The sequence below is a fragment of the Scyliorhinus canicula genome, chromosome 6 (genome assembly GCF_902713615.1).
Source record: "Scyliorhinus canicula chromosome 6, sScyCan1.1, whole genome shotgun sequence".
Classification (NCBI taxonomy): domain Eukaryota; kingdom Metazoa; phylum Chordata; class Chondrichthyes; order Carcharhiniformes; family Scyliorhinidae; genus Scyliorhinus; species Scyliorhinus canicula.
This window is the reverse complement of record NC_052151.1, coordinates 51406623-51422078: the sequence shown is the minus strand read 5'-3', so window position 1 is coordinate 51422078 and position 15456 is coordinate 51406623. Positions and strand designations below refer to the sequence as shown.

At 44.3% G+C, this 15456-nt stretch overlaps 1 protein-coding gene across 2 annotated transcripts in view; it reads right to left on the bottom strand.

Annotated features, from left to right (window-relative positions):
* The window catches only part of sim1a (SIM bHLH transcription factor 1a), a 101004-nt gene extending 85810 nt beyond the window's left edge, over positions 1-15194 (bottom strand). Inside the window, exons 1-5 of one of the 2 annotated variants that reach the window (XM_038799276.1) lie at positions 15078-15194; positions 14019-14715; positions 3624-3703; positions 2121-2210; positions 128-236 (exon numbers count right to left, since the gene is read on the bottom strand). In XM_038799276.1, the coding sequence (XP_038655204.1) occupies positions 128-236; positions 2121-2210; positions 3624-3703; positions 14019-14193 (454 nt within the window). In that variant the 5' untranslated portion in view covers positions 14194-14715; positions 15078-15194. Of the gene's footprint in view, positions 1-127; positions 237-2120; positions 2211-3623; positions 3704-14018; positions 14716-15077 lie in introns of those variants that run through there. The other variant, XM_038799277.1, reaches the window with a different exon arrangement.
* Positions 15195-15456: the final 262 nt, after the last annotated feature.

The window sequence follows — 15456 nt, the reverse complement described above, 5'->3', positions numbered from 1 at the left end:
GTATTGACATAGCAGGATGATGGGTGTTGGGCAGGAAGAGTGGGTGGGTGACAGGAGGAAATAAACACCCCGACAAAATGAAAAATATAAGTACAAGTGAAAACTGATAAGAATAGATTCAGTGTACCTTGAACAAAGTGAGAGTGGTAGGGCTGATGAGCTGTTAGAACCGCAGTCATTTCATCATGGTCAGCTGGGTGGATGTACTCATAAATACTGTTCCCAGTCAGCTCTACCTGTTAACATGAACACTTTTAAACTTCCCTTGAAAACAACTCTGAAATGGAATAGATGCATCACACATACATTTGTTCGCACACCATCAGTTTGAAAAATCGAGCAAAAAGGGGAACCATTTACTTCTATACTGCATCTGCCAACTTTGAATATGTTTAAAGAAGTCATTTCAGGTGTGCTTGTTTTATATTTTTATGACTGTTTGCATGGCATGAATATTAATTAGTTGGGGGCCTTTGAAAGATAAAGATCTGCATTTTATTCAACACTGTTTTGCCAAGTTTTTAGAAACCAAAAAGTGAAGAAAGAACCAGCAGAGAACTTCAAAAATTTAAGTTAAAAAATTAAACAAAGGAAAATCTGGTTCTGTTTGTACACTATTACATTCTCCTAGCAGTTTCATAAATTTGCATATTTCATATATTTGTTACAATGCAGGCAAAAATTGCAAGTGTTCATTGGAGCGCATGTTGTATGATCAACATATTAAAGACAGATATTTCTCATTCCAGACGCCAAGCATTATGACATGAGTCCCTGGTATTCACAAACAATTTATCATACACTAGCCACATTAACACACATTGTTGCCTTGTTAATCATTTTCAGCAATATTATCTTCACAATTGATGAGGTGATGACTGCATAATAGCTCCAGCTCCTTAAACTTGTAATAGTTTTTTTTAAGTAAGACTCTAAATGTAAATAAGAATTATAATTGCAGACCAGAAAAAAGTACTTATTTTTCCTAGTCTACAGTTAGGTACTTTAATTTGATGTTAACCATTTATTTTGGTTTCATGGAACCGAAAAATAATAGGAGTCATGTTAATGTGTTACTGCTCCAGTCACATCATTGCGATACGATTAATATTAAGTGAACACTAAAGTGTAAAATAACTGACCGTTTATTTTATGATCTAGAAATATTTTGTTTGCATCTTCTATGTATTCTATCATGCAGGAATTTCATTTGTTTAGCAATGAATGCATTGCTTACACTAATTAAATAACACTGAATCTTAAAAAACTTCAACTGGAATTCATTTTTGAAAACAAGTAGGTGTTTAATTGCATTGAAACAGTATACTGTGTTTTTACTACTTACCAAAATAATGTATTGCGCTTTAAGATTAAAGTCAACATTTCTGAAGCAGCCTTTAAACACATAACAATTTTAGAAAACACAGCTTGATCACAGAATCACTGAACAGTGGTTGCTCTGTTGTAGATTAATGTGCATTACTTCACGCACAATTTGGAGTCCTAATGTTACCTATGACTTGCCCCCTCCCCCATCCATCCCCCTCCTCCATCCACACACTCAAAAAAACAGGAATAAAGCCAAGCAAAATGTTACAGGGGACTCTGTTCACTTCATAATGGCGTTTTGGTCCTGGGTATATTTTAAGGCGCTTTTCGTTAGGCTTGTCTGTCATTTCATTTTTATTTAAGAAACTTTTAGTCCTGATAGTGAATAAAAGCAGAAGAAACATCAAGAGGGGGCATATTTGAACCCGCTGCACATAACACCGATCGCGGTCAGTCCCCCCGGAATCAAATTCAAGCAGCATAGAATCTTTGGAAATGATTTGTGAATAATGTGAGCACACAACAGAAACACAATGGCTATGTTTCATCTGAGTGATTAATCATGACTCCAGGATGGATAAGGAGCCAGCGATCAAAGCTATCAGTCAATTTCGGTCTTCATCATGTACGGACATACATATTAAATGCCTAAACGCAAATGTTTTTTAAAAAGGCCTACTTAATTTGTGCGAGTTTGTAGACCTTGTTGAGTAATCAAATGCAAATGGCTGCATACTTTATCAATTCCATACCTACATACATAGAGGAGCGGGAGATACTCCGTGTCCTACCTGTGATAATCCCAAATGCACCGATGCCGTTTCAGAGATGTACATAATCTTCCCATCCGGGGCCACCACGAAGATAAAACCATCCAAGGTCTGAGTGAGCAGAAGCAACAACAAACATGCATCACAGGCTGAACGCGCGTCGGATCCATCCAATAATTTGACAATGGGTTTGATGCGGACCAGGAGTATTTCGAGCTTTCTTCATTCACCGAGACAGCGGCGGGAGGTTCCCGGGGGAAACGCCGCAACCCCACGCTGCAATTAATTACTAAGAAAAGTGCTTTGCCGAGCCGTGAACCTGAACGCTGGCCGACTTTGAAAGGGAAATGTTTAGGAAGCTTCTGTGAAATTGACGCCAGATTTTTTTTTAACCTCAAATCAGAAAAGGGGGGAGGGGAGCAGTCAGCAAGTCCATCTTGTACTTCCCTTGTTCACAGTGTAAATAAAACAAATTGTACTTTTTCTAGTCACAGGATGAATACATAACGTTATACATTTTAACATTATGCATAACGTTATACATTTTAAATTATGTGAAATAGAGGACATCTAATACAGGTTCGTGCTTTGTTTTTGTTTTCATCTGTTACTGTATCAAAATGTTGTCAATTTCCACCCGGTTAATATCATTCTAGACGCCACTGGGCTACAAGTGGTGAGGGCAATTTATTAGATTGTGTGGGTGATCTGCTCCACCGGTTCATGTCCCAAGGACCCACACCCGCCCTTCTAACATCTGTGGACGTGGCTGTAATTGTATCACCACGAAGATAAAACCATCCAAGGTCTGAGTGAGCAGAAACAACAACAAACATGCATCACAGGCTGAACGCGCGTCGGATCCATCCAATAATTTGACAAGTGGGAACCCGAACAGAAAATAAATTGACAAATAATTCATTTGGATTATTTTAAAGGTTGTTACGGGTTCAACTGCGAAATGGAAATCGGTGTTTATTTGGAAGAAGCCTTATTCTTCTATCGGTGCCCCACACGGAAACATAACTTTAATCGGCGATCTGAAATTTACATTTACATGAGGAATATTCCAAATACTAATACAGGGTAATCGCGGTATAGTGTTTTCCTCATGAGATTTTAAAAAATAATCTTAAGTGAGCTAATGTTTCTGAAGATAATGGAAAGTGACCTCGAGAGGGGTCCCACCGCCCGGTGCGGGCATCCCCCCCTTTCAAACATGAAATTGACAAAAATTGTCACTGATGGTCCCAGGGCAGGGCGCTGGGGTCTGTATCATTGCAAATACAATACTGTCGCTAACTCGAGGCCTTTGCCTAATATTGAGATGTGGCTGCTGCTAAGGTTGTAGGTGTAAGTGAGAAGTGTATAAGGGTTCCCCCGCCTTCCGCCTTTATCCCAGCGATATTTGGGGTTTTTTTTCGTGCCAAGAACTTGCACACAAAACGGGTTCCTGAAGATCCCGGCAATAATTCCGGCAATTGACAAAGGTGCAATGGGCAATTCGTGTTCCCGTCGATTTACCTGTAAAAGGTGAGATCCCAATTCTCGGCTGACATCCGTGTGACCAGTACGACTGGTTTGGCCCCAGGCTTCTCCTAATCCTGGAATATGCACCCAAAATAAAACAGTCAGAAACTGCACAAGCACTGTGACCCCCAACAAACAGTATCATCGAGTTTACAACAGCGGGGCAGCAAGAGGCGAAAACCCAGCATAACACACTTGCTAAAGTATAACCCCCAAACAGACCAGGAGCAGGATTTATCTCTCTATATATACATATATATATTTCCATTTTATTTCAGGTCATTAGGAGACTTTTTTCGGGTGGAGGGTTGGGCGGGGTCTGAGCTGGAATGTATTAATGTCGATTCCGCAATAATCAGTCAGCTTGAAGGGAATGAATAGGGGGGGGGGGGGGGGCGGAATTAATGTTTAAATAAATCTAGAACTAGACCAAAGTGTTACCTGGAACAATTCGGTGTGATATGGTGTTAGTGTTCAAAGCAATACAAGGTAAAACGATGAGTGTATTTAATATTTAACATAACTATATAAAATGGGGATTAGTGGACATCGTAAATGTATGTCTAGAGCTCAGTGATATTTGAATAAATATTTGCTGTGTTTGTATTGACATTTTATATTTCACTCATGTTTGGTGTGGGTTATGGGGTCGGATGTGAAGCTGCCTGATCGGGGAGGCACGCCGGAGGACACAGTCTTCCCCTCCACAAGGAGCAGGCCTCACGAAGGCAGAGCCACCATCGTCTAACAACAAATGTCCTCACAAAGCTTGGCATTTCTCATCAGCGCGCACTATTCTCGGCTGTGCAGCCGTTGTTTCTCTGTGCTGTGTGAACAACAGTCTTGTACACACTATGGTGCCGTCCAGTACTGGGGAGATAGGAGGGGGGGGGGGGTCACTTTTACAGACCCCTCTGCCCCTTAACTGATGAAATCAGGCGCTCACAAAAGGCTGGCGAGAAAAGCTGGACTCGCCCCAGGTAGGAATGGTGGTGGCTGGGGGTCTATAGACAGGTGGAGACTTTTTTTTTACACACACTCCCTGTTCGGACTTTCTGGCCCCGCATTAAAATAGACCAGAGCGTCTCCAGGGTGAGAAAAAATAAAGATTTCATTTGGAATCTGTTATCCGCCCCTCCTCGGGGGGGGGGGGGGGGGGGGGGTCTCCAAGAGCCACACCAGGGCCCCGTGTAAAAGGTGTAATGCCGGGGAACTGGTGTGCCCTACACTCCGCTTTATTAACGTCGCGGCCCTGTGATCTGGGCCGAGCTGCAAGCTTCTGAACAACGAAGTGGGACATCTGCTAACTGCCCTGGATTCATTGTCACATAAATCCACACAGTCAAATCCAACCTGTTGAACAAAAAGCAGGTGGAGTGGAAAGGTCTGATCTGGTGTACAGTGAATGGGTGGCCAACTGCAATCAAACGGTGGACGTTCCCATTCTGTGACCAGGTCCACCTCCTTCAGGCCCCGTGCTGGAAGGAGGCGGTGTCGGCCAGGGCGCTGCTCCATCATTGTGGATCAGTGTGACGGTGCCTGGCCAGACCCTGCAGCGGCTCACAGGACGGCCAACAACCAAACTCCCCTGCTCTTGGCGAACTGGAAATATTCAACCTGCTTTTGGCCTCGTCTAGGACCCCAGGACCTTCCACGGCCATCAAACCCTGGCAGTGGGACTTAAGCCGTTACCCGCGCCGCCACAAGACCCTCCTGGAACCATCATTGCCCCATTTATTCCGGGGGACACGTTTTCATTTTTGTGAATTGAAGTGTGGCTCTGAATGATGTGTGTGTGTTGCACCATCAGGTTAGATACATGCTCACTGATACAACGCCCCCTTGTCACTGTTGCCGAGTATGAATAGAAAGGACTGGACCCGTGGCCAGGCTCACTGAGCTCCCTTTATGTGCCGCAGATTGGAAGCTAGTCCTTCAGCACCTGACTGTTCCAGAGGTTATTCGGCGACGCTGTGCTATTGTTAGCTCCCTTCCACTGAAATCTGACCAATACTCATCAGCAACAAAGAGTTGGAGCAATTTCTGGGTGGGTTTCCCGGCTCTCACAAATACCCCTTCCTCATCTCACCCTTTCTCGTGTAAACCATATTGAAGATAGTCTCCAGTCCGCTGCCTCAAAGCCTCTTGTTTGTCAAGTCCATGACTTCCGAACCTACTGCCCGTTTATTCCAGCCACAGGTTGCAGCAAGTACCGCTAACCCCACACCCAGGTTGCCTGTCAGAGCCGCGTCCACACAACACACCCTCATTCCTCTGCCAGGCAACAGGCCACCGATCGGCCCCTTCCCACCCGCATCATTTGGTTCCCAGGGCTCACCAAAATCTGTTCTGATTTGAGCCGCTCCCGCCCTGGTTCTTTGCGATGAGGTCGGGGATTAGGTGCCGGAGGTCAGACCCCGGAAACAATTTACCCTCGAGTGTGAGAAAGCCAAGGTCTGTGAGACCTTCCCGCTGGCCAGTGCTCCGGAGTGGGTGGGGGGGGGGGGGGGGGGGGGGGGGGTGCTTGTCCAAAGCAGCAGCATTTAAGGGCATGTGCGTCCCAAACAACAATGCAATTTTCAAATACATGCCCCCATACCTGGGAAAGTACACCAGCTTCTCAAAGGTAAAGCACCCCGTCCCAATATGGAACCAAACTGCGGGCGGGCTTTATATATTGCTGACCCTTGAGGTGGGTGGCCCATCGTGTCTTCCATGCGCACATAATCTATTTTCAAAACAAAGTCCTCAAGCACAATCATGAGCGTGAAATCCCCTTTCGTTTAATATAGTGTGTAAATGTCCTTAAGTGTACACCAGAAATATAAAGGGAATATCTTCCCATCACTGTCCAGGGTTATTCAGGATGGGGAGACGGTGAGTCAAACTCCAGATCATCTTTAAAACGTGTATCTCACTTTTTTCCCCCGGTGTATTGGCAGAGGGATTGACTGAGACAAGAAGCTCGCCTGCTCCACTTCATAGCCTCGCGTTCCTTCCTCTTTTGACATTTCAACGCAAACGCCGTGTAATAAGTTCTCTTGTCCAAAGACATTGAAACGCGGCTCGAAGGATTGTTCTGAACAAGTAATCCAATGTAAATCATTTCCTAAACAGAACGAAATCCATTGAAATCGCTGGAGGAATTAGTCTTGAGACTGGGGACTAAAAATGTGATTTTTGCACTTGACCTACCGCCGAGACAGCGGCACCACCGTCAGAGCTGAGAGAGCTGGCTTTTTTTTTTGTAAAGCGTTCGAATGGAAACACGGTTTGGTTGGTGCGGGGGGTTGGGGTTAGGTGGTGAATGAAGATACTCTTGTAAACTGAAGAGGCCTGAGATGAAACAAGCTGCTTTTGTGCCTTGAAATATATAGCTGCAGCTTTCGGGAGGCGAAGGATTTTCCCAGCAAGAAGAGGCTATCAGCCATGCAGAGACATATAATCTCTTTTGGAAGGATTCCTCGGCCTCCTTCAAATTAGCCTTTCCGTGCTAAAAGACTTGATTCAATAAAAAAGAAATGTTTTCAAGTTATTGTGTGGGTGAAAGTGACATTAAGCTGGAGGGAACTGGTGGCTAAATTGGCTCCGATTTCAAGGGAAGGCTCAGCACACACACGTACACACACACACACACTCATAAACGCACACACACAAACATCCATACACACACACAAACACAAATACACACACACAAATACACACACAAACACCCATACACACACACAAATACTAATACACACACAAATACACGCACACACATAAACACACACACACAAATACACACACAAATACACACACACACACATTAACACACATACACACACACAAACACACATACACACGCACACACACATACATACACACACACATAAACACACACAAGTACACACACACACATAAATACACACACACAGAAACACACACACATAAATACACACACACATGCACATACACATACACAAACACACACATAAACACACACATAAATACACACACACAAGTACAGACACACAAAAGTACACACACACCAACATTAACACTAACGCACAAACATACACACATAAACACACCCTAATACTAACACAGATTAACATACACAATAACATACACACAGACACAAATATACAGACACACATTAACACATATCAACATATACACACTAATACATACCCACTAACACAAGCATGTTAACTTACGCACACTAGCACACACTAATACACACACACTAACACACACATTACGCACACTATTATGCACACACTAACATACACCCTAATACACATACACACTACCACACACTAACACACACAGACACACACAGTAGCACACAAACTAACACACGCACTAACATATACACACTACCACACACTAACACACACATTAACACACACTAACACACGCACTAACACACACATTAGCACACACGAACACACACACTAACATACACATAATAGCATACACATACACACTACCACACACTAACACACACAGACACACACAGTAGCACACACACTAACATATACACACTACCACACACTAACACACACAGACACACACAGGAGCACACACACTAACACACGCACTAACATATACACACTAGCACACACTAACACACACATTAACACACGCACTAAACACACTAGCCACACACACTAACTCTAATACATACACAAACACACACGAGGGACGGAGAGTGTGGCACGGAGACAGTGAAAATAAACTTTCTGAGAAAGAAGTCGACGGTGTGATTGAGGCAATGATGGGACTATTTCCATGTAAATGCCCCCTGACCCGGATTACCTCAATGGACTGGACGCTTGTGTTTTGTAATTTCCTGAAAATGAGATTTCGATTTATAAAACAAGAAACCAATTAGTAACCAAATGAAGCGAAGTAGATCCAGTAAAATTGACCAAATCCCAAAGGAGCCATTTAAGGCAGTTCTTGGCGAGTAAAGCGATGGTTTCTAATCAACCCTCGGCTCAGTTCGTTCTCCAGCTGGGCTTTCTGCTATCCAAAAAAAGGGAGAAAGCAATCGATCCAAGTCTCCCAGAATGAATCTCCAACTCCACATTGTTAATATATACGTGTGTGTGTGTGTATATATATATATATGTATATGTATGGTATAATATACTACATATATAGTATAATTTAAAGCATATCTAAGAATTCGGTAACCATCCAGGACCCTAAATAATGTGTACAGAACATGCATTCTAATTCTCGAGAATTAGATTCAATTCAATTACACTTTCCGTGGTTCATTTTCAGAATTTGGAATTGGGCTGTTAATAAAAGGCTTCTAAGGTTTTCTAAGTATCTATGTAATTAATTTGAAAAGTGTGCATGCGTGTATGCATTACATTCTCTTTCACGTGAGTCTGGTAGTGATTAACATTGGACATGAGAGACCTGTAAGATCATATTTCCTAAAGCAATCCCCCTCTTTCCCTTGCCCTTCATATCAAATCCTCGTCCCTAGATTGTTGGGGTTTCATTTAAAAGGAAAATGCAATTGATCGTGACTGTTGTCCGCCACTTGATGGGCCGCCACAGTCCAGGCGCCGCCGTTAAGAATCTAACCTGATTAACGGATCCGGACCTTGTCATTTCTTCAAGCCCATTTTGATTCTGGAGGGCTTTCATTACATATTATTCCGAGACGGATATTCTTGCGGTGCAGCACTATTGCCAGCCTTATTTGAGGAGGCAGACAAGTATTTTATATGAGAAGCTGATCAAGTGAGTGCATCTTGGATGACACTTTTTCCTTGCCTGCTTCCCATGCGAGAAAACAGCAAAGGAAGAACAATGCAGGCGACACAGTTTGAGCTCAGGAATAGCCCCGACTGAGATCAGCAAATGTTAAAGATCCTCTCTGATCGCAACCTGCCCCGTACCTGGGGACAGATCAAAAGAGCGCAACAAATCAGAGCCGCAGAGCGCTCCCGTGAACCATACCGAAGTCAATTTCAGTGACTTCGCCCATGTGCACAAATAACAGTTTTAGAAAACGTGCTGAGGACCACACCGCATCAGCGCACTGAAGACATTTTTAGCTATCGTGGCTTCTTTCAGATAAAGGTGAATAGTGAGCACCTGATTTGTCAGCCGGGTGGGGGGGGGGGGGGGGGGGGGGGGGAGAGGAGGTCAAGGTGCAGCACCCAATAGGTGCCGGTGAACTATGTTCCTCAGCCCACCCACCCACACTTTACAGACATGAACCCCATGGCCGAGGTAAGCCCAACACCAACTTGGAGCCAGCCATCAGTAGCATGGAGCACGGGACGTAACTCACAGCCATGACAACACGTTATTTACTCCAAAACACACAGGGTCTTTTAGAAAAACACAGGGTGAGAGAGCATTAACCCAGCTCCTCCCTCCACATGCACACAATTCCAGGATAGCAATTGTTAACCAGTGAGAAAATAAAAGTTACCAAAAAGGAACCTTAAAAAATGGCCAGTGCAATTTACAAAGCAACGAAATTTGTGTTTATAAATGAGTGGTAGGCCCTCCAATGTTAATATTCTTTATAAATCATGATGGCATCCCAGGGCCCCACAATCTGTAGTAAACGTCAATTAACTGGTGCATTGATAAACATAATGCTCTCTGGTGTCTTAAAACAGTCGTTGACCCTTTCACTGAACCAAGTGTTAAATAAAATGCAGAGACTGGACGCGGGAGACTTCCTCATTCGCAGCGAATGACACGGGCAACATTTGACTTGGTGGTGGGGGGGGGGGGGGCGGGGTAGTTCGAGTTACCCCCATCCCCAGCAAAGATTGCCCCTCTCTCCCCTAATGCCCTCTTATTTGTGACTAGTTGCTCAAGTGCGGGTTGCCATTCCTGAGAGTTCAGAACGTCCCATTGGCAGTTAGACAGGAGGAAAGTATTGTGCACTTTGTTAACCGCTGCAAACGAGGGAACAATGCGGCCCACGGAAGCTGTGACTAGTTTCTTCGGCTGGAATAAACAGCCTGGCTGCAAAGTGCAGCCACAAGTGTTGTTGGAGTGTCTGCACATACACACACACACACACACACAGCGATGCAAGAACTCCCAGCTCATAGCGATGAGAATGGCAGCGTTATCCGTCTCGATTGGATATGGCCATTTCAAAATCATTGCAACCTTCTTGTACCGTTTTATGAGGCGGGATTGCCGCTGGCAATTGTCTGCTGTGTTTGTGCGGACGGGGGAGTCTCTCTGCTCTGTTGGGCTGTAATTGACACTGTAAGCAGCTATTTTGATGTATAGATCGTCATTCGCCTTCAGCAACGTTTCCCGCGCCGCCTTGTAAACTGTGCGAATTGGGTTGAAATCGAAAATTAGTCCTGAACATCATCCGCTCCCACGGAATTCCCTGCTTTAGCCCAAACTGTCCCACTGGGCACTAACCCAGTTCAAATGTACATTCTGAATTCAAAGCGCTCGGTGAACCTACATTGAACAGAGACCCGTCAGTGCCACTCTAAACACTGCGTATTGAACTTAGGCCAACGAATAAAGCCTTATTTATGTGTTCAATGTCTTGTTACGTTCTCATCCTCTCTGTTGTGGCTTGATCTTGGTTTAAATCATGAGGGTTGTTTGCTAACAATTCATGTCTTAACCTTTCACAACCCTGCATTTTCCTAGTTAGGTTCTAGAACTGAATTTGTGTCCGGGAAACAGTTAATAAAGATTGCAAAGACCTCAAAAGTGCATTTGAAGCACTTTGAAATTTAAATACACATATTCCTTCCCTCTCTCCCTCGCTCATATGTTAAGTGAGCGCAAGTACTGACAGCAACCCTCAGAATGGAAGTGTCCACAAACAAGCCGGAGTGCTGAGTGTCGAGACGGCAACCCGATTAAAGTCTCCGCCTGATGTTGTACTTCAGGCAACTGCTGGCCAGAGCTCGATTGCTTTGGGACGTGGGATGGCGGGATTGTATAGTCTTCCGTCTTTTGTTTTCTGCTAACTTGTGTATTTTGCTGAAAAAGCCTGCAACAGTGCATGGAAAATCGAAACATCTCTAACACGGTGACAGCCTAACTGCCGGGCCCGTCTCCAACCTCCCCTCTGCGGCGTTCCAGGTTAAGAGTTTCAGCGGCGAAAACTATTGCGTTTCCTGACGCTTTCGCCATGTCAAGAGTTATTCACCTGGGGTTAACTGGGAACGAATGCACAGGGGTCCACTGAAGTGCGGTGACTTCTATTGAAATAACGCAAGGAAATATCTTCACCCGGAATTATTTATTGATCAGGCGTCAGCAATATATACTCCCAATGTTTTGATGAATTGTATGGATAATAATGGCACTAGCTCGGTGTTTTCCAATATCAGTTTGGAGGTTTAGTCCCTGGCACTTCTCAGTGTATTTGTTTTACATTTTGTTGGTATCTCGCCTGGTCAGAACAGCAATTCTTGCTTTCAGAAGAATGTTAACACGAAATTATTTCTTAAATCGGATTTGGCAAGAGCATAATTAAAACGAGGGGATGGGGACAGATTTACTTTGGAAGGGGCCATTTTATAACACAAGTTACACAGCCCCGTTTCTCATTGTTTGGGCCGATTAGAATTTGAGGTGTCGACTGACAAATTATTCTTGTTATTTGATTTGAGCTAATGTGGCGAAAAAAAAGTTTGGAGGACATGGATTTGTGTGCAGTGTGTGTGCACCATTTGTGCAGTGGACCCTCTCCCCGGGCTTCCCCCCGGGTTTGGAAACACTTCTTTTCCAAGGGAGGAGATGATGAGTGGACCCACTCCCCCCACACTCACTCTGATACCCTGTAGATCACTCATCACTTTACAAGCAGCGCCATATGTTTGCTTTGATCAAACACCTCGTCAGATATGCAAAAACATAATTGACAAGTCTCTCCATAAAGCACGCAGCAAAGTAGCCGGTCGGGACTGGTAAACCACCGCACAGAAGGGGGCGGGTGGGGGATGGTGAACATTTTGGTTTAGAAACGCCGAATATTGAGGATGAAAGTAAAGCGAATGATTAGATAGCGCCGAATTAGATGCCAAAAAAAATAAACAACTGCAATCAAAGTAAATGTAGGCTGGTGAGCATAATCCACCCCCCCCCCCCCCCCTCTTTAGGACATACCTAGAGAAAGCGGCATCCTCACATTTTAATTGAGTAAGCACTCAATGTCAACGCTTTGAAAGCTTGCGATTTACAGGATTATCCCAATTGTGAACTGCGCCGACAAAACGAAGTAAACAGTAACGGTGTGCAGACCAGAAAGGGCTGAGGCACAACGTCGAGCTTCAGCCCATAAATCATACCGCGGAAATGTGACTTTTAAACACAATACTCGTGCGGCTTCACCCTCACATTTCCGTGACCAGTCTGCGGTATAAAGAATGCCTTGCAATAGGGCTTGACCACAAGAAGAACTACGGACCCGTTGCTGTTTTCGGTGGCTTCATACATGTCCAGCAGCATCTCTCCGTCATAGTAAATATGTTGTTACACATTAGGCTAATCGTTTTCTTCACAGTATTGTGCCACACACAGGTAATGCCTTTTAGATGGCCTTAATCTGTCCAGTCCATATTTCTTATTCTTGCCAGTGAATAAATTACATTGCTGTCTGAACATAAACTGTTAACCTGTCTTTAATAGCAACCTGTTCTCTTTCGCTGTTCAATCTTGACTGAATCTAAGTAGAAGCAATTGTTGTATGTCTATAACTTTCATTAACATAGTCACACTCAATAGGCACTGAGAACCTGTTTACAAGGGTTTCCACATAGTGTTTACAAGGGTTTCCATATACACTCTTTAAATAAAAAAACACATTAAAACTGTCATGTTGGGAAAATGTGGGACTAAATACGAGTAATTCCAATTGAAATCGAATGGCTGTTTTATTTACGTAATTGTTCCAAGTCGAAGAACACTATTTGGACCAATGCATGAAGCATCTAAAACAGAAAGGCCTATTTTCAAATAAAATTGAACGTGACCTCAAAGGAAATGATGTACTTGCCAGACAAACATGTTCCTTATTGCAACGGCCATGGTGATATTACGTTATTTAGCAGTTCTTTCCCTCCCAATTTGGATTTGATCACACGAATAAACACCCACCACTCACAATTTTAGTGGGCGACCAATTTCAGAACTTTGAAAGCCCACTATTGCCCAGAGGACACTTTGCACATTGTATACGCAGGGTCACTGTGCACATTACGAATGCCCTAATCGGTGAATTGCATTTTTAAAAAAGTGTTTATTCACCCGCCACACCTGAATGTGTTCTGTGCAGAGTCTAACTGTGACCTTCATTCCTTCATAACAACAGTATCTTTTTTTTTCCCCACGACCGGTAAATGCGATTTTGAAACATCGAATAGTGTTACCTACCTTCAGGGAAAACCACCCTCATTTTTAAGTAGCTGGTGGTCAGTCTAATGATGGAGGCTTTGTCCAGCTGGGAGGTTATTGCAGATGGCAGTGGCAATAATTTCGCCAGTTCATAAAATTCACTATTTTCCTTCTCCCGTCTAGTCCGGGCGGCATTTTTGGATTTTTCCTTCATTTCGTTTTCTTACAGCGTGGCCGCCATTGGTTCATTCCACCAAGAAAAGAAACGGTTGTGGTTTTAACACCACGTGTGAAAACCGGCATATATGTCGCAATTAATAGGTTTATTTTGGAGGGGGTGGTGAAACACACACCTCCCCCCCCCTTTTCAATTAAACTAAATACGGCAATATTAAATAGGAAAACGTAAACGTCGATAGATTCAGGAGCATCCAGACCCCTATTAAAATCAGTGGCAAGTGGTTCAATCGAAGTGGGGGTTTTTTTGTGTGTATAAGTCTGAGATTTTGAAAGCAATCCAAGGCAGATCAGAACTCTTGCAGACGGCTTGGCATTACTGTGCCGAGGGGTGCGCCGTGCCAAGGGCTCTCTGCTGTGTTTTTATACCTGGAAGGGAACTGTTTACGCAGCGAGGGGGCCATAATCCAGCCAGTTGTCAGCCCCAAAGTCCCCTCTCTTAGTTCAGATGCAATCTCCAAAGTGTTGCCGCTGTCATGCCCGCAACTGGCAAGTGTGTCTGGTGGAAGCAGAAATAAAGAGGCGTTAGAAGCAAAACAGGCACCGTGTTTCCATTCACAGGTTGAAACCGAAAGGTTGACTGTTGCTTTGATGATTAAAACGGGATCGGGTAATTAATGACTGCATTTCAATTCTTAATTACACGCAGAACCGAATGGACGAAATGTCCATGCAACATGTTGTTTGCAGGTATGACTTAATGGAGGCCTCCAAGTTTAGCAGCAATTATACTTGTTTGGCTTAACTTCATTCTCTTTGCATTACATTGAAATGTCAAGGATTACGGTTTACTTGACTTTTTGTATATCAAGGCACGTATTCGGACTATATTATTTTGTCCACATGGGTCCTGTTGCTCACCTTAGGTTACTCATTAAAAGCCAAGCTGCAGTTTCTGGGGCTACTTGTGCAATCTTCAGCAACACTCGCAAAAGTGACCAAAAGGCAATGACAGTCGAGTTTTATTTTTTTCTTCCCCCCCCCCCCCCCCCCCCCCCCGCGGGCTTCTTCCTCTCGGCCGTTCTGATGAGTTGTGGCGGGCCGCCGTCGCCGCTCCGCGGACCGCTTCCCCACGCTGAACTTTGGCTGCCTGTCGAGCAGTGTGAAGCGCAACTTTGCGCCGCCAGCCTTTTCCCAGTCCCACTTCCAGCGGCGCTGCAGGCGCCGTCCCGCCCACCTGTCAATCAGCCGCCTCCAGCCCGGCTCCCATTGGCTGACCCGCCGCTCTCCCCCCCCCCCA